At 40.7% G+C, this 27228-nt stretch overlaps 1 protein-coding gene across 2 annotated transcripts in view; it reads left to right on the top strand.

Moving 5' to 3' along the window:
- Positions 1–4540: 4540 nt before the first annotated feature.
- The window catches only part of nisch (nischarin), a 189772-nt gene continuing 167084 nt past the window's right edge, over positions 4541–27228 (top strand). For both annotated transcript variants that reach the window (XM_030133491.1, XM_030133490.1), the window contains exons 1-3: positions 4541–4739; positions 6588–6671; positions 26829–27011. In XM_030133491.1, the coding sequence (XP_029989351.1) occupies positions 4659–4739; positions 6588–6671; positions 26829–27011 (348 nt within the window). In that variant the 5' untranslated portion in view covers positions 4541–4658. The remainder of the gene's footprint in view (positions 4740–6587; positions 6672–26828; positions 27012–27228) is intronic.

Raw genomic sequence — 27228 nt, 5'->3', positions numbered from 1 at the left:
TTGAGCTGGATTTTGACCCCCTAAACATGCTCAAAAACTCACCAAATTTGGCACGTATGTCAGGTCCGGCGAAAAATTTGATAAAATGCAAAAATTAACCCTGTAGGTGCCAAAATGCTATCTCTAGTGCCACCTATGTCAAAAAACACAGAAACCACCATAGCAGCCAGCAGGAATGTTCAAGAGACATGAAACCAATGCCAAAACGTTTGTTACATCGGCACTACAAAAAATATAGGAGGACGCTATGAGGTCTCTCCAAGAGGAAGTCAGAAAATTGCCTTTCAAAGTAAAACCCTCAGTTATATGTATATGTATATAAATAAATAAATATGTGTGTATATATATATATATATGTGTGTGTGTGTGTGTATATATGTATATATATATATATATATATATATATATATATATATATATATATATATATATATATATATATATATATATATATATATATATATATATATAAATATATATACATACATACATACATATATACATTTATATTTGAATAAAAATGAGGACATGATAAAAATGTGAATGGTACACACACACAATAAAGTTTTACAAAATCAAAGCCTTATTAAAAATGGTAAAGTATAAGTTTTATGCTCACCTGTTTGTACAATTTCAAGTCACTCAAACAGATTCTGTCTATCACACACACACTTGCATACACACACAGTAGGCTTTTCAAAATAAAAGCCTCATTAAAAGGTGATGGTGGTTTCAGCAGAGGGGCGCAAGTGTTCTGTAGGGATGAAAGGAGGATGTATGCAAAAGGGAGGAGGCTGGTGTCGGGACGGAGAGGTGTGAGTGGAGCTGAGGTGTCAACGGCCATGGGAGGCGGAACTCACGGGAGGCGGAACTCATGGGAGGCGGAACGTACGGAAGACAGAACATATGGGAGGTGGAACACACGGGAGGCGGAATGTATGGGAGGCAGAACTAACAGGAGGCGGAATTCATGGGAGGCGGAACGTACGGAAGACGGAACATAGGGGAGGCAGAATGCACGGGAGGTGGAACATATGAGAGGCAGAACGCATGGGAGGTGGAACATACGTGAGGCAGAACACACAGGAGGCGGAACGTATGGGAGTGTTAAGGCTGATGGTACGTGAACTGAACCCAGATGCAAGACCCTCAGACAGGAATACAGTTAAAGGGGATTTATTAAATACAATCAGAGTAATTGGTTCACACAGGAAGATAATGAATAAATCTTCAGCGGGACTGAGCTGGGGAATCGTCTCTGCTTCAGACTTCAAGTGAACCACTTTGCAGCCCAGGTCGGGAGCACACGAGGGGAACCCGACGATAGTCCAGGCAGGGGTCAGAACCAGGATAAGGCACCGAGGCGGAGGAACAGACAGGGGTCAGGCGTATACTCAGGTGTGATGGACAAACCAGGTCGAAGGCAGACGAGCAGGCAGACGAGGAACAGGCAGAGTCGGTGGTCGAAGGGCAAAACGGGTCACAACAGGCAGGCAGGATCAAAAAACGCTGGTAAGTTATCACACCAAAGGTAGAAAACGAACTGGCAACGAACAGGGGAAAACACAGGGTTTAAATACACAAGAGGGCGGGAAGACAATTGGACACAGGTGGAGACAATCAGGGAGGAGGCAGGTAATCAGGGCAAAGGTGAACACAAAGAGGAAGTAAAGACACCAGACAAGACACATGAGGGAAACTAACAAAATAAAACAGAAAACAACACACAAGACAGACAAAACAAGTAAAAGTCCAGGGACTGATATGACAGGGAGGCGGAACGTGTGGGAGGCGGAACGCATGGGAAGCAGAACGCACGGGGAGCAGAATGCACAAGAGGCGGATTTCACAGGAGGCGGAATGTACAGGAGGCGGAATGTACAGAAGACGGAACGTAGGGGAGGCGGAACGCACAGGAGGTTGAACGCACGGGAGGCGGAACGTATGGGAGGCAGAACGCATGGGAGGCGGAACGTATGGGAGGCGGATCGCCCAGTGCGAGGTCCCGCCCAATGCTGCTTGCAACTTTAATTTCTGCTTGTACCACTGTCCTATAATAGTACAACTTAAAGTGGTAAAAAAACAAAAAAAAACCAAAACAATAATAATAATCTCCTTTCGAGTACAGTACAATTGCAGAATGAATGAACTTGTAAAGTTAGCACCTCTCACATAACTTGCCGATCCAAGCTACTACCAACCTTTCCCCCCAAAATTTAAGTTTTCAAAGTAATAATTACACTCCTTTCAGTGGTCAACCCCACTACTCAAAAGTATAACACGCACAACAATACATACAGGAGTGACACAACGGTTGTGTGTGGTTTATTTTGAGATTTACCATGCTCACTGCTGTTTCTCACATTGAATAACATGGGAGCACTCAGTTTATTTTGAACAATTCAGGCTTATATGAACCACGTGATCACCAGAGTGGCAACATCAAAGTGTGTTGTAACTCTCTTTATAGGGCTTTGCGTCCTACATTTCGTAAATTTGCTTCTGGGAGCTTGTGGATGCATACCTGGACAGATGACCACTGGAGTAGCACTGGAAACAGTGGAGGCAGTGTTGAGATTTGAACAGAAGAATTTCCATAAATAGCGGCTTTCAAAGAACGACTGTATGAGTTAGTGAAAAACTACCAACATATTTATGACAACTACCCTTCTCAATATTAACATTAGCATCCACATTAGTAAAACCTCCTTTGTCATCACCATGTTTGTTATTATTGACTTTGTTCTTCTTCGCATAAAACTTTACTTTTCTTCATGGTATTCGGCCAGTATGGTAATTAAGGGCAGCACCCTCTGGTGGATTGATTGAGAAATGCTCATTCCAACGTACAGGACGCATGGAAGTATGAAGGCAGTGACACATGACAACGTTAGAAACGGACGTACCTATTTATAAGTGAGCATAAATGAGTCTTTATGATGATGGAGGCAGAAAAGAAGAAGAGGAGGAGAGAAGAGGACAGACAGGAGGAGGAGCAGAGAAGAGGACAGACAGGAGGAGGAGGAGAGAGGAGGTCAGACAGGAGGAAGAGCAGAGAGGAGGACAGACAGGAGGAAGAGCAGAGAGGAGGACAGACAGGAGAAGAGGCCGAGAGGAGGTCAGTGTATCATGAGTCTTCCAGTTTAAGTCTATATCAGCTGAACTCAGATCAGCCTGATCCGCCCTTACTATAAGCTTTATCATAAAAGACAGCTTTCTTCCACCTCTTGAACATACAGAGGGTGTCTCCTCCTGGATGGAGGCAGGGGGGTGGTTCCATAATAGTGGAGCTTGATAGCTGAAGACTCTAGCCCCCGTCCTACTTTTGGAGATTTTAGGAACCAGCAGTGAGCCTGCATTTTGACAGTGCAGTGGTACAACTTCCAGCTGCCTTCAAAATTCATGCAATAAACTTAAAGGTGGGGTGCAAGATGTTTCCCCTACACATCCTGATTACAACCAATTAATTAAATGCTCTAACACAAAAATTTAAAAAATTACTCACCTGTGGAACGGACAGGACTGAGAAAAAAACACCATCCTATCATTTTGAGCGCCCAACCGAACTGATTAAACAGTGATCTATCTGTCAAACTCAACTGCCATTTTTCTCTCCACCCTACCCGCTCTGCGTGCACCCCTCTTCGTGCATGAATCATGCATTCTCAGAGGCTTGGAGCATTTGATAAGGAAACGAAGCCAGAGCCAGAGCTTGGCTAGTTATATTAGCTATATTAGGATGGAAAGTTCCCCCACAAACTGTTTTGTCACTAACATAAATCCCAAGGAAATGTAATGTTAGCCAGATAGGTATGAATTGGGGTTGTTCTGTAAGAGCAGGGGGTGTTGGAGGAGACTGAATGAGGTATGCATAGATTGGGGCCGGAGCCGGAGATGGAGCCGGAGCTGGGACCGGAGCCGGACTGGAGCCGGACCAGAGCCTGCAAATGGTTGCTGTGCAGTGCTCGTGAACCCTTGGGAACAAGCATTGCCAGTACTCTGGAGGCGTGGCTTCGGGGAGATGTCTGAAGAAAGGGGCTTGGACTTTTGAATTGAGTCTTTTCAAAATGTAGCTTGCTCGAACCGTTTTTCTAAGATCCCCATCTTCAATAGCATGAGTAAAGCTTTTTTCCTCAGATAATCTGTCCGTAACTTTTTGAGTTATCTTGCTGACCAACCAACCAACCAACCAACCAACAAACAAACCCTGGCAACAACATAACCTCCTTGGCAGAGGTAAAAAAGAGTAGAGTAGTGTCAGATGGACTTATTTTTAAAATTGTGATTTCAAATGCCATGTTTTGTTTTTGATTTTGAAATGAAAAACAAAATAATGAGATTTTTGCACCAAACTCCAAATGAATGACAGATTTATGATAATCCCCGATTATACCCTGATTATTTTATTTGTTTGTTTGTTTGTTTGTTTGTTTGTTTATTTTATCATTTGAGGGCGTACAGTTTTGCAGATTGACAGATCGGACAGTGTTTGTCCGCAACTGCTGCTAATAAAGTTTTCTTGAATCAGCTGCATCGGAATCACAACAAACATGGCGGCTAGATACGGTTGAGCACAAACAAGCGCCGGATATTCTCTGAACCCGTTTTTAATCACAGATACCCGATAACAGCACTCATCTCCGTGTCTTGTTCTCAGGATGGAGTCTGCCTCGTTCACCGAGGAAGTTTCCGAAAGAAAAGTGTGTATTGTAGGATCGGAGCTGGTGGAAAACTACACGGTATGCTCTCTGAAATGGGCTAACTTAGCTTTTAGCTCATGTAGCGTCTGCTTCGTGAGATCAAAAAGATGATTAATGTCAAATACATTGACTGACACTGAACACATTGATGTCTGCAGCCCATTAACTGATATTATTCATATAGTTATTACTAGAAGAGTGAAATTGATTTGCTTTTGAAGAGTCTACGTTTAATTGACAAGGGCCGTGCCAATGAAGCTGCCACTCACACTTTACATAGTTTTATTCGAAAATATTCTTAAATGCTACTTAAAGATAATAAGTACTAATATCTTTCAGGGGGTTTGATGAATTTTTGTTGAATATTCCGCGCTGTTCTCCTCCACTTCTGACCACCCTTATTAAGGCTTCATACATGATAAATGGTTAAATATGAGCTCGGTTCTGTTGTAAACACAGAACTGTAACTGACTCTTGTACTTATATGTACTTTTAATATTGAAATCTGCCAAATTTCACATCTCACTGTTTGACCTGTTTTATCTTTTTCCTTTTTCAGTCCGCATTTTAAGCCATTTTCTAGTTACAACTATTTATACCATGTGTGTTTCCTGACGGTCCGTGTGTATCAATGTGTGCTTTATTCAGCCCTGAGGATAAAGAATGAGAAATCAGCATGTGAATAATTAAACCATTCATTCATATCAGCTTGGCCAGACTCAGGACTTTACACTTACCTGTAATACTTCTGTTTAATATTTGTGTATGTATACACACACGCACACGCACGCACGCTTCATTCCAGTTTACACAATAAAATGAACATCCATCCTCTGATTTTAATTTGGGTTAATAGTTCTGTTAATGATGAAGGGAAAAAATTTGATTCATTTGAATTTGTCCCACTCTTGATAAAGATTTGAAGGATAATTTAAAGATACAGAGAAAAAAAAAAGGACAGATTGGTGTTCAGAGGATATGCATGTGAAATGTCCACTATTTAAGATGGGGTATTTGCTGTAATGTTGTGACACCTTGCGTCTGTTTTAAACCCAGTGTTTTTGTGTCTGTTTTGAACCCAGGGTTTTTGTCTTTTACAGTCTTGTGTCTGTTTTAACCCAGTGTTTTTGTGTCTGCTTTTAAACCCAGTGTTTTTGTCTTTTACAGCCTTGTGTCTGTTTTTCACTCAGTGTTTTTGTGTCTGTTTTAAACCCAGTGTTTTTGTGTCTGTTTTAAATCCAGTGTTTTTGTGTCTGTTTTAAATCCAGGGTTTTTCTGTCTGTTTTAAACTCAGTGTTTTTGTCTTTTACATCCTTGTGTTCATTTTAAACCCAGTGTTTTTGTGTCTGTTTTAAACCTAGTGTTTTTGTCTTTTACAGCCTTGTGAATGTTTTTAACCCAGTGTTTTTGTCTTTTACAGCCTTGCGTTTGTTTTAAACCCAGTGTTTTTGTATATGTTTTTAACCCAGTGTTTTTTGTCTGTTTTAAACCCTGTGTTTTTGTCTTTTACAGCCTTGTGACTGTTTTAAACCCAGTGTTTTTGTGTCTGGTTTTAACCCAGTGCTTTTGTGTCTGTTTTAAACTCAGTGTTTTTGTCTTCTACAGTATTTTGTTAATTTTGAACTCAGTGTTTTTGTGTCTGTTTTAAATCCAGTGTTTTTGTGTCTGTTTTAAACCCAGTGTTTTTGTCTTTTACAGCCTTGTGTCTGTTTTTAACCCAGTGTTTTGTGTTTGTTTTAAATCCAGTGTTTTTGTTTTAAACCCAGTGTTTTGTCTTCTACAACCTTGTGTCTGTTTTTAACCCAGTGTTTTTTTTTTGTTTTAAATCCAGTGTTTTTGTTTCTGTTTTAAACCCAGTGTTTTTTTTTTCATCTTGTGCTGCATCAGGCCTACATCATCGAGGTGACGGACGGGGAACACAGATGGACTGTAAAACACCGCTACAGTGACTTTCATGACCTTCATGAGAAGGTAGTAAACATTCTGTGTTTGCCCTCATCTGGTCCCATTCATGTAGTTATGAAATGGTGATCTTATGATCATTTGTATCTATGTGGGTTTGTGTTTATGCAGTTTGTGTGTTGCTGTTTTAAAAACCCACTTTTACAGCACTGAAATAACTTTTGCTTTATTGTTGTACATTTTATTGTAATTTGGTTTTATTGACATGTTCTGAATTTTTCTTTTTTTTTTTTTTGTAACTTTATTGCCATGATCAGCAAAAGACAGGTAATGAACAATAAACAAAAACATTACCTTGAGAGTAACTTTCACCTTACATAAATGTATGTATGAGATTTCATCATACAATAAGAGGAAAAAATAGGGGAAAAACAGCCTTTCATGTATACAGTATATCTTCCATTCTTGCAAATATACATTTCTCCGGATTACAGTGTGAAGATAAATGTACATTCCTATTATATATATTTTTCTACATTGTCCACATTTAGACATGCATATTAGAGTTATGATGAAACCAATATGTACATGTACCATCATATAAATAAATAAATAAATAAATATACATATATATATGTATATATATATATATATATATATATATATATATTTATATATCCACTTTGGGTTACATCAATGGGAAGAAAAGGAGAGTGAAAGAAAAAAAAACTGAGATAATAAAGGATTGGAGCTCATCATTTTTTAAAAGTAGGGAGTTTTCGCTGTAACTGGGCTGTTAAGCACTCCATCATATACACATGTTTGACTTTTTGTAACCATTGAACAGTTGTGGGGGGGTCAAGCTTCATCCAATTGATAGTGATCATTTTTCTTGCTGTCATCAGAAGAATGTGTAGAATATAACATTAATCTTCAGTGAACCTGTGATCCGGAAACATATCTAATAAAAATACTAGTGGGTCCATAGGAATGTCCTTCCCCAAAATCCTCTCCATTTCTCCTTTAGTATTAATCCAGAATGACTGTATTTTAGGACAGTTCCAAAAATAATGAGACCACATTAATACCACACTTTCTCCAGCAGTTATTGTCCGAGTTGTTGTTAAACCTACCAGACACTAGTGGGGTCCTAAAAAAATCTAATTTTAACTTTCCAATCAAATTCTTTCCAGAGCTGGCTACCAATCCCATGGTGACACTGTGAGCATATGTTTTCCCATGCATCATCATTCAGCACTATGTTCTCTAATTAGGCCCGAGCCGAGTAAAGCCGGCGCAGGGCCTATTGAGTCTGCAGTGGGCGCATGGGGACAAAATCGCCAGTGACGCTGTCGCCTTTCGCCACTGTCGCCACTCTCACACATTTTCACATTCACGGCACTGAGACCTTTCCGACGATGTATATGACATGTGCACAAATCGCATATTTACACCTGCTCAGAATGAATGGGAGTCAATGGGACACGCACACTCGGGGTTAGTCACGTGGGTGTAAGTGCACGACACGTGACATCTGACCCCACACACATGTGGGGGACCTCAAGAACTTTCAAAAAAGGGCAAATACGTGGTTGCCATAGAAACGGCTATATTGTTCTTGCGCAGATTATTAGGCCCGAGCCGAGTAAAGCCGGCGCAGGGCCTATTGAGTCTGCAGTGGGCACATGGGGACGAAATCGCCAGTGACGCGGTCGCCTTTCGCCACTGTCGCCACTCTCACACATATTCACATTCACGGCACTGAGACCTTTCCGACGATGTACATGACATGTGCACAAATCGCATATTTACACCTGCTCAGGATGAATGGGAGTCAATGGGACACGCCCACTCGGGGTCAGTCACGTGGGTGTAAGTGCACGACACGTGACATCTGACCCCACACACATGTGGGGGACCTCGAGAACTTTCAAAAAAGGGCAAATACGTGGTTGCCATAGAAACGGCTATATTGTTCTTGCTCAGATTATTATTATTTTTATTATTATTATTTTTTTGTCTTATTTGTCTTTCTCCTGCGCTTTGAGCTCAATTTTGACCCTCTGAACATTTACGAAAACTCACCAAATTTTGCCTAAAATTCAGAAGTGTGAGAAATTGAATTTACATATAGGTTTCGTAGATGTCGGTAAAGAAATGTTGCGGCAGCGCCCCCTTGAAAAGTGGAAATGCATTGCGCCAATGGGAGCGCGTCCAACATAAAGTTTGTCGTAGAGCCACGAAAATTGGTAGACAGATTCATCATGAGGAGAAAAAACAAAAAATATTATTATGGCCACACCCCTAAACCAACCCTTAGTCGGCCATATTGGATTGAAATTTCCAAAATGCTGAGTCAGCGTTTTCGCTGACGTCGTATTTTACCTATCTCCTACTAAGCTGTTTGGCCAAATGAGCTCAAAATCGGTGTACAGTATCTAGAGAAGTGGGGCATCAAAAGTTAGCCGAATTTTTTGGATAGGTGTCACTGTTTTTGTGTGACAACGTCGCAAACTTTGCAAAGTTTCTCCGTGAATTTACCATTACAAAAATTGCTTCAGCTAAGACATACGAACACCGATTTGGCTGAAATTTGACTCAGACGTCTATCTCCCAGGCCTACACCCATTCATTAAAAGAAATTTAAATTTCGCACCATAGCGCCCCCCACAAATGTACATTTACAAAAATGACATCAGTTCGGACATACGAACACCGATTTGGCTCAAATTTGACTCAGACATCTGTCTCAAAGGCCTACACCTATTTATCAAAAGAAACTGAAATTTTGCACTACAGCGCCCCCTACAAAAAATTTTTAATATTTTTTATTAAAATTGCTTCAGTTCGGACATACGAACACCAATTTGGCTCAAATTTGACTCAGACGTCTATATCCCAGGCCTACACCCATTTATCAGAAAAATTTTAAATTCGGCGCCATAGCGCCCCCTACAATGTTACCTTTACGAAAATTACTTCACGTTAGACATGCAAACACCAATTTGGCTCAAATTTGAATCAGTTGTCAATCTCCCAGGCCTACACCCATTTATCAAAAGAAATTGCCACTTCGCTCAGTAGCGCCCCCTACAAATTTACCTTCACGAAAATTGCCTCAGGTGAGACATACGAACACCGATTTGGCTCAAATTTGACTCAGTGGTACATCTCACAGGCCTACACCCATTCAATGGAACAAATTGAATTTTTGCTCATAGCGCCCCCTACAGATTTATATATACAAAATTTTGTTCAGTTCGGACATACGAACACTGATTTGTCTCAAATCAATTGTCAATGTCCCAGGCCTAAACCCATTCATTAGAAGACACAAAATTTGGGGCTACAGTGCCACCTGCTGAACGATGAGCATACTTCCACTGGACGTGCCCTTGGCGAGGGCCTTTAGATGCCGCTTGCGGCTTTAATTATTATTTTTATTTATTTATTTATTTATTATTTTTTTTCTTTCTCCTGCGCTTTGAGCTCAATTTTGACCCCCTGAACATTTATGAAAACTCACCAAATTTTGCCGAAAATTCAGGAGTGCGAGAAATTGAATTTACATATAGGTTTCGTAGATGTCGGTAAAGAAATGTTGCTGCCGCGCCCCCTTGAAAAGTGGAAATACATTGCGCCAATGGGAGCACGTCCAACATAAAGTTTTTCATAGAGCCACGAAAATCGGTACACAGATTCATCATGAGGAGACAAACAAAAAATATTATTATGGCCACGCCCCTAAACCTACCCTTAGTCGGCCATATTGGATTGAAATTTCCAAAATGCTGAGTCAGCGTTTTCGGCGACGTTGTATTTTAACTATGTCCTACTAAGCCGTTTGGCCAAATGAGCTCAAAATCGGTGTACAGTATCTAGAGAAGTGGGGCATCAAAAGTTAGCCGAATTTTTTGAATCGGCATCACCGTTTTTGTGTGACGAGGTTGCAAACTTTGCAAAGTTTTTTCGAAAATTTACCATCACAAAAATTGCTTCAGCTCAGACATACAAACACTGATTTGGCTGAAATTTGACTCAGATGTCTATCTCCTAGGCCTACACCCATTTATTGAAAGAAATTGACATTTCGCACTAAACCGCCCCCTACAAATGTGCATTTAAAAAAATGAAATCAGTTCGGACATACGAACACTGATTTGGCTGAAATTTGACTCAGACATCTGTCTCCCAGGCCTACACCTATTTATCAAAAGAAACTGAAATTTTGCACTACAGCGCCCCCTACAAAAATTTTTAATATATTTTTATTAAAATTGCTTCAGTTCTAACATACGAAAACTGATTTGGCTCAAATTTCTCTCAGATGTCCATCTCCTTGTCCTACACCCATTTATCAGAAAAATTTGAAATTCGGTGGCATAGCGCCCCCTACAATTTTACCTATACGAAAATTACTTCACTTCAGATATACAAACACCAATTTGGCTCAAATTTGAATCAGTTGTCAATCTCCCAGGCCTAAACCCATTTATCAGAAGAAATTGCCATGTCGCTCAGTAGCGCCCCCTACAAATTTACCTTCACGAAAATTGCATTAATTCAGACATTTGAACTCCGATTTGGCTCAAATTTGACTCAGTGGTACATCTCGCAGGCCTACACCCATTCAATGGAAGAAATTTAATTTTAGCTGCATAGCGCCCCCTACAGATTTACTTATACAGCAATTTCTCTAGTTTTGACATAAAAACACTGATTTGTCTCAAATTTGAATCAATTGTCAATCTCCCAGGCCTACACCCATTCATTAGATGACATTGAAATTTGGTGCTAGAGCGCCACCTGCTGAACGATTGAAATACTTCTACTGGACGTGCCCATGGCGAGGGCCTTTAGATGCCGCTTGCGGCTTTAATTTTTCTTTCTCCTGCGCTTTGAGCTCAATTTTGACCCCCTGAACATTTATGAAAACTCACCAAATTTTGCACAAAATTCAGAAATGTGCAAAATTGAATTTACATATAGGTTTCGGAGATGTCGGTAAAGAAATGTTGCTGCAGCGCCCCCTTGAAAAGTGGAAATGCATTACGTCAATGGGAGCATGTCCAACATAAAGTTTGTCGTAGAACCACGAAAATCGGTACACAGATTCATCATGAGGAAACAAACAAAAAATATTATTCTGGCCATGCCCCTAAACCCACCCTTAGTCGGCCATATTGGATTGAAATTTCCAAAATGCTGAGTCAGCGTTTTCGCTGACGTCGTATTTTACCTATCTCCTACTAAGCTGTTTGGCCAAATGAGCTCAAAATCGGTGTACAGTATCTAGAGAAGTGGGGCATCAAAAGTTAGCCGAATTTTTTGAATCAGTGTCACCGTTTTTGTGCGACGAGGTTGAAAACATTGCGAAGTGTTTTCGGGAATTTACCATCACAAAAATTGCTTCAGCTCAGACATACAAACACTGATTTGGCTCAAATTTGACTCAGACGTCTATCTCCCAGGCCTACACCCATTTATTAAAGGAAATTGAAATTTCGCACTATAGCGCCCCCTACAAATGTACATTTACAAAAATGGCATCAGTTCGGACATACGAACACCGATTTGGCTCAAATTTAACTCAGACATCTGTCTCCCAGGCCTACACCTATTTGTCAAAAGAAACTGAAATTTTGTACTACAGCGCCCCCTACAAAAATTTTTAATATTTTTTATTAAAATTGCTTCAGTTCGGACATACGAACACCGATTTGGCTCAAATTTGACTCAGACATCTATCTCCCAGGCCTACACCCATTTATCAGAAAAATTTTAAATTCTGTGCCATAGCGCCCCCTACAATTTTACCTTTACGAAAATTACTTCACGTTAGACATACAAACACCAATTTGGCTTAAATTTGAATCAGTTGTCAATCTCCCAGGCCTACACCCATTTATCAAAAGAAATTGCCACTTCACTCAGGAGCGCCCCCTACAAATTTACCTTCATGAAAATTGCATTAATTCAGACATACAAACACCGATTTGGCTCAAATTTGACTCAATGGTACATCTCGCAGGCCTACACCCATTCAAAGGAAGAAATTTAATTTCAGCTGCATAGCGCCCCCTACAGATTTACTTTGAATCAGTTGTCAATCTCCCAGGCCTACACCCATTTATCAAAAGAAATATCCACTTCGCTCAGGAGCGCCCCCTACAAATTTACCTTCATGAAAATTGCATTAATTCAGACATACAAACACCGATCTGCCTCAAATTTGAATCAGTTGTCAATCTCCCAGGCCTACACCCATTCATCAGAAGACATTGAAATTTGGTGCTAGAGCGCCACCTGCTGAACGACGGACATACTTCTACTGGATGTGCCCGTGGCGAGGGCCTTCAGATGCCGCTTGCGGCTTTAATTCCCAATGTTCTTTGATATGCAACGTGTCGTCTACAATGTCTGTGTTCAGGTTTTTGTAAATATTAGATATTTGTTTTTTTGCTGACACAAGTTGTCTAGATAGGTGTATAAGGTAAGTTTCTAGATTGGTTGGTTCCCTTTGATATATTCCCAGTCTTTATGGTTTGTAATATAATGTCTGATCTGTAGGAATTTGTACAGGTCATTTGAGGGTTGCGCATATTTGTCTTGTAGTTGTGAGAATGATCTAAAGCTATTTCCCTCAAACAGCTAGTGGATTGTAGTCAGCCCACCCTTGGCCCATTTTTTTATATACCCTGTCATACGCGGTTGGGAGAAATTCTATGTTTCCAACTATGGGCATGGCCCGTGGCAGAGTTTTGGTTCCCTTTAGTTTTTTTTGAATAAAATTCCAGACATTTAATGTGTTTCTAATCCATATTTATTTTAAAGTTTTTTCTGAGACAGTGGGCTGAGAAATGGTAGAGTAGATAATGATGTTCCAGGTAAGAAGTTTTGTTCTATAGAGAACCACTCAGTCTTTAAGTCCTTTAAAACCCAGGATACCACTGCTCGAATTTGAGCCGGCCAGTAACAAAGTTTTAGGCTGGGTACCCCCAAGCCTCCTTTCTCTTTTGTTGACATCAGTATTTTCAACTGGATCCTTGATCTCTTGTTTTGCCAAATAAATTTAGATATTTGCTTGTCTAGCAGCCTAAATGTAGAGTGAGGTATTAAGACAGGAAGAGACTGAAATAAAAATTAAAGCCGCAAGCGGCATCTAAAGGCCCTTGCCACGGGCACATCCAGTAGAAGTATGTCCATCGTTCAGCAGGTGGAGCTCTAGCACCAAATTACAATGTCTTCTGATGAATGGGTGTAGGCCTGGGAGATTGACAACTGATTCAAATTTGAGGCAAATCTTTTTTTGTATGTCCGAACTAAAGAAACTTTTGTATAAGTAAATCTGTAGGGGGCGCTCTGCAGCTAAAATCAAATTTCTTCCATTGAATGGGTGTAGGCCTGCGAGATCTACCACTGAGTCAAATTTGACCCAAATCGGTGTTCGTATGTCTGAATTAATGCAATTTTCGTGAAGGTAAATTTGTAGGGGGCGCTATTGAGCAAAATGTCATTTTCTTTTGATAAATGGGTGTAGGCCTGGGAGATTGACAACTGATTAAAATTCGAGCAAAATTGGTGTTCGTATGTCTAACGTGAAGTAATTTTTGTAAAGGTAAAATTGTAGGGGGCGCTATAGCACCGAATTTAAAATTTTTCTGATAAATGGGTGTAGGCCTGGGAGATAGATGTCTGAGTCAAGTTTGAGCCAAATTGGTGTTCGTATGTTCGAACTGAAGCAATTTTAATAAAAAAATTAAAAAAAAACCTTATAGGAGGCGGTGTAGTGCGAAATTTCAGTTTCTTTTGACAAGTAGGTGTAGGCCTGGGAGACAGATGTCTGAGTCAAATTTGAGCCAAATCGGTGTTCGTATGTCCGAACTGAAGTCATTTTTGTAAATGTACATTTGTAGGGGGCGCTATAGAGCAAAATTTCAATTTCTTTTAATAAATGGCTGTAGGCCTGGGAGATGGACGTCTGAGTCAAATTTCAGCCAAATCGCTGTTCGTATGACCGAGCTAAAGCAATTTTTGTAATGGTAAATTCCCGAAGACACTTTACGAAGTTTGCAATGTCGTCACACAAAAACGGTGACACTGATTCAAAAAATTCGGCTAACTTTTGATGCCCCACTTCTTTAGATACTGTACACCGATTTTGAGGTCATTTGGCAAAACGGCCAAGGAGGAGATAGTTAAAATATGACGTCAGCGAAAACGCTGACTCAGCATTTTGGAAATTTCAATCCAATATGGCCGACTTCCGGTTGGTTTAGGGGCGTGGCCACAATAATATTTTTAGTTTGTCTCCTCATGATGAATCTGTTTACCGACTTTCGTGGCTCTACGACAAACTTTATGTTGGACGTGCTCCCATTGGCGCAATGCATTTCCACTTTTCACGGGGGAGCTGCAGCAACATTTCTTTACCGACATCTACGAAACCTATATGTAAATTCAATTTTGCACATTTATGAATTTTAGGCAAAATTTGGTGAGTTTTCGTAAATGTTCAGGGGGTCAAAATTGAGCTCAAAGCACAGGAGAAAGAAAAATAAGACAAAATTAAAGCCGCAAGCGGCATCTAAAGACCCTCACCAAGGGCACGTCCAGTGGAAGTATGCTCATCATTCAGCAGGTGGCGCTCTAGCCCCAAATTTTGTGTCTTCTGGTGAATGGGTGTAGGCCTGGGACATTGACAATTGATTCAAATTTGAGATAAATCAGTGTTCGTATGTCCGAAATGAACAAAATTTTGTATAAATAAATCTGTAGAGGGCGCTATGGAGCCAAAATTCAATTTGTTCCATTGAATGGCCTGCAAGATGTACCACTGAGTGAAATTTGAGCCAAATTGGTGTTCGTATGTCTGAACTGATGCAATTTTCATGAAGGTAAATTTGGAGGGGGCGCCATTGTTTGAAATGGCGTTTTCTTTTGATAAATGGGTGTAGGCCTGGGAGATTTACAATTGATTCAAATTTGAGCCAAATTGGTGTTCGCATGTCTAATGTGAAGTAATTTTTGTAAAGGTAAAATTGTAGGGGGCGCTATGGCACCGAATTTCAAATTTTTTATGATAAATGGGTGTAGGCCTGTGAGATAGACGTCTGAGTCAAATTTGAGCCAAATCGGTGTTCGTATGTCCGAACTGAAGCAATTTTAATAAAAAATTAAAGCCGCAAGCGGCATCTAAAGGCCCTTGCCACGGGCACATCCAGTAGAAGTATGTCCATCGTTCAGCAGGTGGCACTCTAGCACCAAATTTCAATGTCTTCTGATGAATGGGTGTAGGCCTGGGAGATCAACAACTGATTCAAATTTGAGGCAAATCTTTGTTTGTATGTCCGAACTAAAGAAAGTTTTGGATAAGTAAATCTGTAGGGAGCGCTATGCAGCTAAAAATAAATTTCTACCATTGAATGGGTGTAGGCCTGCAAGATGTACCACTGAGTCAAATTTGAGCTAAATCAGTGTTCGTATGTCGGAATTGATGCAATTTTCGTGAAGGTAAATTTGTAGGGGGCGCTACTGAGCGAAGTTGCAGTTTCTTTTGATAAATAGGTGTAGGCTTGGGAGACTGACAACTCATTCAAATTTGAGCCAAATTGGTATTCGTATGTCTAACGTGAAGTAATTTTCGTAAAGGTAAAATTGTAGGGGGCGCAATGGCAACGAATTTCAAATATTTCTGATAAATGGGTGTAGGCCTGGGAGATAGATGTCTGAGTCAAATTTGAGCCAAATCGGTGTTCGTATGTCCGAACTGAAGAAATTTTAATAAAAAAATATTAAAAATTTTTGTAGGGGGCGCTGTAGTGCAAAATTTTAGTTTCTTTTGACAAATAGGTGTAGGCCTAGGAGCCAGATGTCTGAGTCAAATTTGAGCCAAATTGGTGCTCGTATGTCTGAACTGATTTCATTTTTGTAAATGTACATTTGTAGGGTGCGCTATAGTGCAAAATTTCAATGACTTTTCAATAAATGGGTGTAGGCCTTGGAGATAGACGTCTGAGTCAAAATTCAGCCAAATCGGTGTTCGTATGTCTGAGCTGAAGCAATTTTTGTAATGGTAAATTCACAAAGAAACTTTACAAAGTTTGCGACGTCGTCACACAAAAACGGTGACACCTATCCAAAAAATTTGGCTAACTTTTGATGCCCCACTTCTCTAGATACTGTACACCGATTTTGAGCTCATTTGGCCAAACGGCCAAGGAGGAGATAGTTAAAATACGACGTCAGCGAAAACGCTGACTCAGCATTTTGGAAATTTCAATCCAATATGGCCAACTAAGGGTTGGTTTTGGGGCGTGGCCATAATAATATTTTTAGTTTGTCTCCTCATGATGAATCTGTGTACCGATTTTCGTGGCTCTACAACAAACTTTACATTGGACATGCTCCCATTGGCGTAATGCATTTCCACTTTTCAAGGGGGCGCTGCGGTAACATTTCTTTACCGACATCTACGAAACCTATATGTACATTCAATTTCTCGCACTTCTGAATTTTAGGCAAAATTTGGTGAGTTTTCGTAAGTGTTCAGGGGGTCAAATTTGAGCTCAAAGAGCAGGAGAAGTAAAAAAATAAATTAAAAATTAAAGCCGCAAGCGGCATTTAAAGACCCTCGCCAAGGGCACATCCAGTGGAAGTATGCCCATCGTTCAGCAGGTGGCGCTCTAGCACCAAATTTCAGTTTCTTCTGATGAATGGGTGTAGGCCTGGGAGATTGACAACTGATTCAAATTTGAGGGAAATCATTGCTCGTATGTCCGAAGTAAGGAAATTTTTGTATAAGTAAATCTGTAGGGGGCGCTATGCAGCTAAAATTAAATTTCTTCAATTGAATGGGTGTAGGCCTGCAAGATGTACCACTGAGTCAAATTTGAGCCAAATCGGTGGTCGTATGTCCGAAGTAATGCAATTTTCGTGAAGGTAAATTTGTGGGGGGCGCTAATGAGCGAAATGGAAATTTCTTTTGATAAATGGGTGTAGGCCTGGGAGATTAACAAATGATTCAAATTTTAGCCAAATTGGTGTTCGTATGTCTGAAGTGAAGTAATTTTCGTGAAGGTCAAATTGTAGGGGGCACTATAGCTCCAAATTTCAAATTTTTCTGACAAATTGGTGTAGGCCTGAGAGATAGACGTCTGAGTCAAATTTGAGCCAAATTGGTGTTCGTATGTCCGAACTGAAGCAATTTTAATAAAAATTTTTTTTAAAAAACTTGAAGGGGGCGCTGTAGTGCGAAATTTCAGTTTCTTTTGACAAATAGGTGTAGGCCTGGGAGACAGATGTCTGAGTCAAATTTGAGTCAAATCGGTGTTTGTATGTCCGAACTGATGTCATTTTTGTAAATGTACATTTATAGGGGGCGCTATAGTGCGAAATTTCAATTTCTTTTAGTAAATGGGTGTAGGCCTTGGAGATGGATGTCTGAGTCAAATTTCAGCCAAATCGGTGTTTGTATGTCTGAGCTGAAGCAATTTTTGTAATGGTAAATTTTTGAAAAAATTTTGCAAAGTTTGCAACCTCGTCGCACAAAAACGGTGACACCCATTCAAAAAATTCGGCTAACTTTTGATGTCCCACTTCTCTAGATACTGTACACCGATTTTTAGCTCATTTGGCCAAACGGCTTAGTAGGAGATAGTTAAAATACGACGTCAGCGAAAACGCTGACTCAGCATTTTGGAAATTTCAATCCAATATGGCCGACTAAGGGTTGGTTTAGGGGCGTGGCCATAATAATATTTTTTGTTTGTCTCCTCATGATGAATCTGTCTACCGATTTTCGTGGCTCTACGACAAACTTTATGTTGGACGTGCTCCCATTGGCGTAATGCATTTCCACTTTTCAAGGGGGCGCTGCTGCAACATTTCTTTACCGACATCTTTTGCACGTTTCTGAATTTTGGGCAAACTTTGGTGAGTTTTCATAAATGTTTAGGGGGTCAAAATAAAGCTCAAAGCGCAGGAGAAAGAAAAAAAAAAAAAAAAAATTTGAGCAAGAACAATACAGCCGTTTCCGTGGCGCCCACGTATTTGGCCTTATTTGAAAGCTCTTGAGCTCCCTCACAATTCTGTGGGGTCAGATGTCACGAGTCGTGCACTTACACCCAAGTGACTGACCCCGGGTGGGCGTGGCCCATTGACTCCCATTCATTCTGAGCAGGTGTAAATATGCGATTTGTGCACATGTCATATACATCTTCGGAAAGGTCTCAGTGCCGTGAATGTGAATGTGTGTGAGAGTGGCGACAGTGGCGAAAGGCGACCGCGTCACTGGCGATTTTGTCCCCATGCGCCCACTGCAGACTCAATAGGCCCTGCGCCGGCTTTACTCGGCTCGGGCCTAAAAATAAAAAAAATAAAATAATAATAATCTGAGCAAGAACAATATAGCCGTTTCTGTGGTAACCACGTATTTGGCCTTATTTGAAAGCGCTCGAGCTCCCCCACATGTCTGTGGGGTCAGATGTCACGTGTCGTGCACTTACACCCACATGACTGACCCTGACTGGGCGTGTCCCATTGACTCCCATTCATTCTGAGCAGGTGTAAATATGTGATTTGTGCACATGTCCTGTACATCTTCGGGAAGGTCTCAGTGCCGTGAATGTGAATGTGTGTGAGAGTGGCGACAGTGGCGAAAGGCGACCGCGTCACTGGCGATTTTGTCCCCATGCGCCCACTGCAGACTCAGTAGGCCCTGCGCCGGCTTTTCTCAGCTTGGGCCTAAAAATAAATAAAGAAAAAATAATAAGAATCTGAGCAAGAACAATATAGCCGTTTTTATAGCAACCACGTATTTGGCCTTATGTGAAAGCTCTCGAGCTTCCCCACATGTCTGTGGGGTCAGATGTCACGTGTCGTGCACTTACTCCCACGTGACTGACCGCGAGTTGGCATGTCCCATTGACTCCCATTCATTCTGAGCAGGTGTAAATATGCGATTTGTGCACATGTCATATACATTGTCGGAAAGGTCTCAGTGCCGTGAATGTGAATATTTGTGAGAGTGGCGACAGTGGCGAAAGGCGACCGCGTCACTGGCGATTTCGTCCCCATGCGCCCACTGCAGACTCTATAGGCCCTGCGCCGGCTTTACTCGGCTCGGGCCTAAAAAAATAAAAAATAAAAATAATAATAATCTGAGCAAGAACAATATAGCCGTTTCTATGGCGACCACGTATTTAGCCTTATTTGAAAGCTCTTGAGCTCCCCCACATGTCTGTTGGGTCAGAAGTCACGTGTCGTGCACTTACACCCACGTGACTGACCCTGAGTGGGCGTGGCCCATTGACTCCCATTCATTCTGAGCAGGTGTAAATATGCGATTTGTGCACATGTCATGTACATCTTCGGAAAGGTCTCTGTGCCGTGAATGTGAATATGTGTGAGAGTGGCGACAGTGGCGAAAGTCGACCGTGTCACTGGCAATTTCGTCCCCATGCGCCCTCTGCAGACTCAATAGGCCCTGCGCCGGCTTTACTCGGCTCGGGCCTAAAGAGTAATCTTGGTAAAATCTTCATTATGACTGATTCTGTCCTCCCAAACAGGACAGTGGCAGCATATTCCATCTGTCTTAATCTTTTTTAATATCTTTTATCAATTCATCATAATTTGAGGAAAATAATTGTGTAGGTTTAGGTGTAAGGATTATCCCAAGGTATCCAAATCATTTAGATCTTCTGATTGAGACTAAGTCATCCAGTTGGGAGGGCCACTCCCCAACTATCATCATGACTTCTGATTTATTTGTATTTACCTTGTACCCTTACACTGTACCATACTCACTGAGACTATTTAGAAGGGCGGGTATAGAGGTAATGGGGTTTTCTAATAATAATAATATATCATCTGCAAAAAGTGACAGTTTATGCTGACAGTTTCCTTCATCACAGGTTCCCTGTATGGAGGGGTTAACCCTTTTGTATTCAGCCAGTGGTTCGATACTGAGTGTGAACAATGAGGGTGATAGAGCATCTCCCTGTCGGGTACCATGCCCCAGAGGGAAAAATCCAGAGCAATGCCCATTTACCCTTACTCTCAGTTTAGGTTTATAATAAAATCCATTTCATAAATGTGTTGGTAAAGCCCATATGTCTGTGGGTTTTGTTGTAGGAAGTTCCAATCAACTCTGTCGAATGCCTTCTTGGCATCTAAACTTAGGAGCATTGACGTGGTGTTTCTCCTGACAGCAACTGATTGCAGGTTTAGAGCTCTCCTAACATTGTCGGTCCCTTGTCGGTTATTGATAAAACCTATCTGATCAGGTTTTACCAGTTTGTTAATACATTTTTGTATTCTATTTGCTATAATGGAAGTCAGAATTTATAAATCTACAGAGTAAACTGATTGGTTGGTATGATATGCATTGAGTTGGGTCTTTACCCTCATTGTGAATAACACTTATTGCTTCTGACCATGATCCTGGTGGACTTCCCACTACTAATGCATAATTATAAACTTGGCACAAAACTGGGATTAGCTCATTCACAAATGTTTTATAGTATTCTCCAGGGAGACCATCCACCCTCGGGTATTTATTATTTTTAAGTTTGAGAATAATTTCTCTAATCTAGTTTTCTTTAATTGGAGCCATCATTGTATCAGCCTCTGTTGATAATTTAGTCAAATTAATTGAGTTGAGAAAAGATGAATTTTTTTCTTTATTATGAGGCTCATCTTCTTCCTTATACAATTCTTTATAATATACAGCAAATGCCTCCGCAATATCTTTTGGTTGGGTTAACATCTGGGTGTTCATTGGTGATCTTATTTTGTGTACTACTCTGTTAGATTGGGCTCTACGTAATTGAAAGGCCAATAAGTGGCTGGCTCTGTTGCCCACTTCATAATATTTCCTATTTATTAATCAGAGTGCTCCTTCTGCCTTATAAGATAACAAATCACCTAATTTTTTGTCTATTCTCCTTTAGCAAGCCTAATGTTTCCTGATTTTTAGATTGTAGATGTTCTATTTCTAATCTCTTAATTTCTCTCTCTAATGCATCCTGGTGAGCGAGCCTTTGCTTTTTTTTAATCTTGAAGAGATAGTAATAATATTACCCCTTATGATGACTTTGGCCCCTTCCCAAAGGATGGAGGGGGAAACTGTGTTATTATCATTAAAACTAAAATAATCTATCAGATTTTTACGTATTTCTTGTTGAACTGTTTCATCATTCAATAATGATACATTAAGTCTCCAATATTTAAATTGTTTAATTGGTCCAATTTTTATCTTTAATGTAACAGGTACATGGTTGGATGTTGTTACCAGCTCTATACTACATTCAGTAGTCCTGTAAATATCTGTGTTAGTTACCAGCAACATGTCTAATCTAGAATAATTTCCATGCACTTGCGACATAAAAGTAAAATCCTTTTCTCTGGGATGGAAATGGCGCCAGACATCCACCAAGCCCAATTCGTCTGTCATTGCCAAGAGAGTTGTCGATTTTTAGACTGAGGACCGACTCCTGCTTGAAGCCTATCCATTGACTGTTTCAAGATACAATTTAAGTCCTCTCCTATCAAAATGATTCCCTCTGCTTTGTCTGCTAATAGAGATGCTATGTTCTTGAAAAAAACAGTGTCATCTTCATTTGGGGCATATAAATTAAGCGTTGTGATTTTTGTACCTCTAATGGTCCCTGTTATCATCACATATCTACCCTCCTTATCATCAGCTGTGCTTTCATGATTAAAGTATACTGATTTGTTAATTAGGATAGCTACACCCCGTTTCCTCCCAATGTTAAAACAAGCACTATATCCACTAGATCCACTCATCCTTGTTTTAATTTTAGATGCTCTTTTTCTGATAAATGTTTCTCCTGAATCATTGCTATAGAGCAATGTAGTTTGTTTAGTTGACTATAAAGTTTCTTCCTCTTAATTGGGCTGCTCAAACCCTTAACATTGTAACTAACACATTGTAGACTGTCCATTAATATGTGCTTTAAATTTCTTGATGTATTTCCTTTCCGTTTTTATCCATACGTACGTATATGAAATCAAGTGAGACAAAAATAAACCTACAGCAAAAAAACAGTGGCTCTACCGACACTTCAAGATAAAATAACTTGGAACAACACCAGTAACACTCACTAAATTGAGTAGAATACAACCAGATAACAAATAGATAGAACTTCCACATACCCAGCTGGCTTTTGTCTTTTGTATGAAGTTTTTGTTATTAACTCAAACACTAATAGAAACCAGTCCCGATATCACCTGAGTGGAGGGGGGTGACTACTCCTCTGTGGGAATCACACACAATATCTGCGCTGCTGTCATCCCGCACGTGGGGTAGTTGCTGTGCTGTTTGCGAGTGTCTTGCTTGCAACTCAAATTTACCATCCGTCTATTGGTATGAAACTCACTTCTTGTCCTAGCATTCAGTGTTTCATACTCACAAAAATAGTAGAAACTCAGCTCGTGTTGAAATCATTCAGTTTCATTGAGGAAGGCTCTAACATCCGTGCCTGAAAGCACTGCAGGCTCTTTACCTTGTCTCCCTGGCACGTCGCTCCACCTATAGCGGGACAGCTCCCTCTCCATATGCATCCGTTTGTCCACCCGTACCTGGATACCAAGTTCCTTGAGTGTCAGGATAGTATCTGCAAGTGTCGGGTAGGTGTTGTCACCGGACTCCGTGGACATCTTCAACTGTGCAGGGTAGATGCATTTGGCTCTGATGTTCTTCTGCTTCAGTTGTTTGATGATACCTTGTACCTGTACCCTCCTCCTCTGCAGCTCTGGGGAATAGTCATGGTCGAGATATATCTGGTTTGCTTTAAAGATGGTTTGTCTTTGACCCCATGCTTTTCGTATGATTATGTCCTTAACTGAATAGCTCACAAACTTAACTATTAAGGACCTCGGAGCTGCAGTGGGGTTCTTTGGTTTGGTTGTTAGGAACCGATGCGCTCTCTATTTGTAGATTCACTTCAGGCTCCAGCTGGAGGACAGAGTGTAACAGCTCGGTAACAAACTTCTTCATGTCGTTCCCTTTACTGCCTTGAGGCACTTGGTAGATTCTCAGATTATTACTTCTTGATCTATTTTGGAGGTCCTCAAGTCTGGCTGTCAACTCCATTTCCCGGTGCAGCAAGTACCGGATAGCTTGCTGGTATGTCCTCCTTCTGTCTTCCATAGTGCTGATGCGTCCATCCGCCTCCTCGGTTCTTTTTCTTTCACTTCTCGCATTGTCAACTCCAGCTTTGTTAGGGACTGTTTAGTCTGTGTGTCACCCTCCATGTTTTCTTCTCTTAATTTCTCTAGCTAGGCTAGTATTTTAGATTCTGCACCTAGCATGCTAGTCCTAGTCACGCCATGTGCTGGGGTCTGAGTGTCCGACTGTAGTTTCACATTGTCGGTCGTTTCCTTTGAATTTTCCTGTTTACTTGAGCCTTTACCTTTAGTAGATGATGCCATGTTGATTTTGTGTAGATTTGCCGAGCTTTTTTGCAGTTTTGCTAGGATTTGTTAATGAAACGGATGAAGCTCAAGTTTTATGCTGCTGCCTCGAGCATAATGTCACCGGAAGTCCCGTTTTCTGTTTTTTTACTGTTATAATTTTTATGATACACATGTTTTTCTTTTCACTGTCACATAAATCATTTTGTAACTTCACTTCAGAAAATGTTCTGTAAATGATATGAAATTCCCCTCCATCCATTAGATTGTGAGTGCGTGTGTGCAGGGGCGGAGTGCACCCCACTTTCAGCCTGGGAGTTTCATGCCCAAACTGGCCCACTTTTTCCATGGAGGAGGAATTTGAATAAATGAAACAGCAGCTAGCTCTTACAAAGCCTTTTTATTGATTAAAAGTTCAGGTATATGTTGGTAAGTTAATAGAAAACACTTCACTCTAACAATATGTTTAATTCAAATTTAAATCAGATAAAGATTTATAAGGTAAAAAAAAATGCTAAAGATGAAATTATATTTACCTTTGTACAGGAGTAAAAAGTTGAAATTAAAATTAAAACAATTTGAAATTAAAATAGCTTTTTTCTTTTTAACAGAGGTGTTCCATTTTTAGGTAGTGGTGAATCCAGAAAAAATGAAGGGGGATGGGGGGGCTATATATACATACAGTATCCTACTCTGAATTGTCCTATTCCTGCTCTACAGGACTGCTAGCTTCATTTACAGAGCATACTGTGCGCTACGGTCATATTTCACACACAATATACACTTGAATCTGAATTAACCCTGAAGCTTTAATATAAACATCACAGCCCGAAAAGTACCAAGACAGTCAGATAGCAAATAGGTCACTGATTGGCTAACGGAAATTTAGCTCAACAGGTAGCAGGTTCAGCTTGCATTGTGGATGACTGAGGTTCGAATCCCAGTAGGCACAGCAAATATTTTCTGCAGATTTTCACATGGGGGATTGAGTGCAACACCAAGGGCACTTGGTTGGTAAGTCTGCCACGTTTACACTAAACTCTTCGATAGCTTCATTTTCTTTAACCTGGCCTTTTCGGCTCTATCTGGCCTCTTCCTGCCCTCCATCACCCCCGACTGACTCGCACTACCTCTCCAAAAAAGACGAGTCGTAGGCCAAATCAACTGAAACATTTGGGAGGGATGAATTCCCTCAGATGGTAGAACCCATCAAATCTACTGTGATGTAGGGGCTGTGCTGTCAGATGAGTGGAGGATGAATGCAAGAAGATTAGAGAAGTGACAGATAAGTGTCAAAATTATTTTTCCCATCTAACTGGCCCAAACTCGAGATTGACATGAGCTGGCCCATCGGGAATCTTCATCAACTTCATCCTTTCAACCACCTGCTTTTCCCTCTCAATTTCACATCTCATCTTTTCCTGCTCCAAAGTCATCTGTAATTTAATCTTGTCTTGTTCCCACTGTAATTTCATGAGGTCCTTTTGTTGCTCAAAACTCAAAGTTGGATTGACACAAGGATCATTAACAGAAGAAACTCCGACTTCCTCACCAAAAAGCCCTTTTTCCTCCAGATTAGCCATTACTACTGCTTTAATTGTATCCTTCAGCTTCTTATCAGCACTAGAAATACTAATATCATAGTGTTCGGCAATCTGTAACAATTGATCCTTTGTAAATCCTTCTAACAAATCCAAATCAGGAGAATGAATAAAGTCCAGTACTTTTTCACTCATCCTGAGTATGTAAAACTGACACTTGAACCAGAAAACATATAGAGCAGCAGCAAGAACCCCCCCCCCCCCCCCCCCGCCTAACCAAACCAACTCGCTCAACCCTATGGTCTTCAGCACTGTACTGGTGGCGGGTTCTTATACACCTAAAGCCCGCTTGTAGAAGTGGCAGCTAACTGCCCCCACAACTACTACGGAGGTGTTCCCGAGACAACTGCTCTCAACCACACGGACAGCACACCAAAAAAACAAACTAAAAAAACAAACTGACAAGTCCCTGACTTGCCACTGAACCTAGCAGGGGAAAAGTTTTTTTTTCTTTTTTTTTTTTTTTTTTTTTTGTATTTTGATTTCTCTGCTTACTCTTAATCCCTACACAATCCACAATGTCAACCAAACATCTGGTCAAGTCTGATCAGTAAGTCAGCAACAGGCAACCAAGCTGCAAACAATGGTCTCATTAACCATCATCCCTGAAACAACAACTTCACTTAAATGGACGAGCCCCCACTTTGTTATGACCCGGCTCATAGCCATAACAAAACAACCAAACACAACCAATAAGGTTAACCAAAATTTATTATAAGTGATAAAATTAAGCCAAAAGAATCCAACCAAAAACAAGAGCCAAAACTGAAACCATACCTGGCCAGATGACAAATAACTCAAACAAAAGAACAGGAGGTCAGCCCAGAGTGAGCAGGGAAGAGACAGAGACTGAATGCCTCTCAGGCTTTATAGCCACACCCCGGGTGATTGCAGGAGACAGGGCACCTGCAGGGCCTAGAATTAGGGCATCTAGAACTGAAATAACGGAAAGAAAGGCTGGGCCGCGACATTATGAACACACAGATAAACAGTTGATAGTCTGTAAGTAAAGTTTACTGATCAGAACTAAAGAAGAGAACATGTCTCCAGATTTTTTAGATCAATATTTCAACTGAAGGGATGAAAACCTTCCAGAACGTCCATGTTTCAAGTAATGTAGAATATGTTTTTTTTGGGTCTGCGCTGTGTGCATGCTTTTCTGGTCCGACTCATTCTGTTTATTTTTCAGCTGACAGTGGAGAAGAAGGTGGACCGACATCTGCTTCCCCCTAAGAAGATGCTGGGTAAGAACTCCAGGAGTCTGGTGGAGCGGCGGCAGAAGGAGCTGGAGCTCTACCTTCAGACGCTACTGCTGCAGTTTCCACAGGCCACACCTACACCGCTCACTTCCTTCCTGCACTTTCATCTCTATGTGAGTACACCTGACAAACACACACGCACACGTGCTTTAGAGTCGTGAGCATCAGTTAAGACCAGTTAGTTCCTCTTTGAAACCATTGGCACCGAACAAAACACATCTGATCTGGATTGTAACATCAGGATTTGGATTTATGTGAACTTGCCAAACACACAGGTATCAGTGTGTTCAGGTGTCTCTTTAAACATAATTCTGTACTCCAAACTAAATC

The sequence above is a fragment of the Sphaeramia orbicularis genome, chromosome 5 (assembly GCF_902148855.1).
Source record: "Sphaeramia orbicularis chromosome 5, fSphaOr1.1, whole genome shotgun sequence".
Classification (NCBI taxonomy): domain Eukaryota; kingdom Metazoa; phylum Chordata; class Actinopteri; order Kurtiformes; family Apogonidae; genus Sphaeramia; species Sphaeramia orbicularis.
This window is presented reverse-complemented; position numbering and strand designations above follow the sequence as displayed.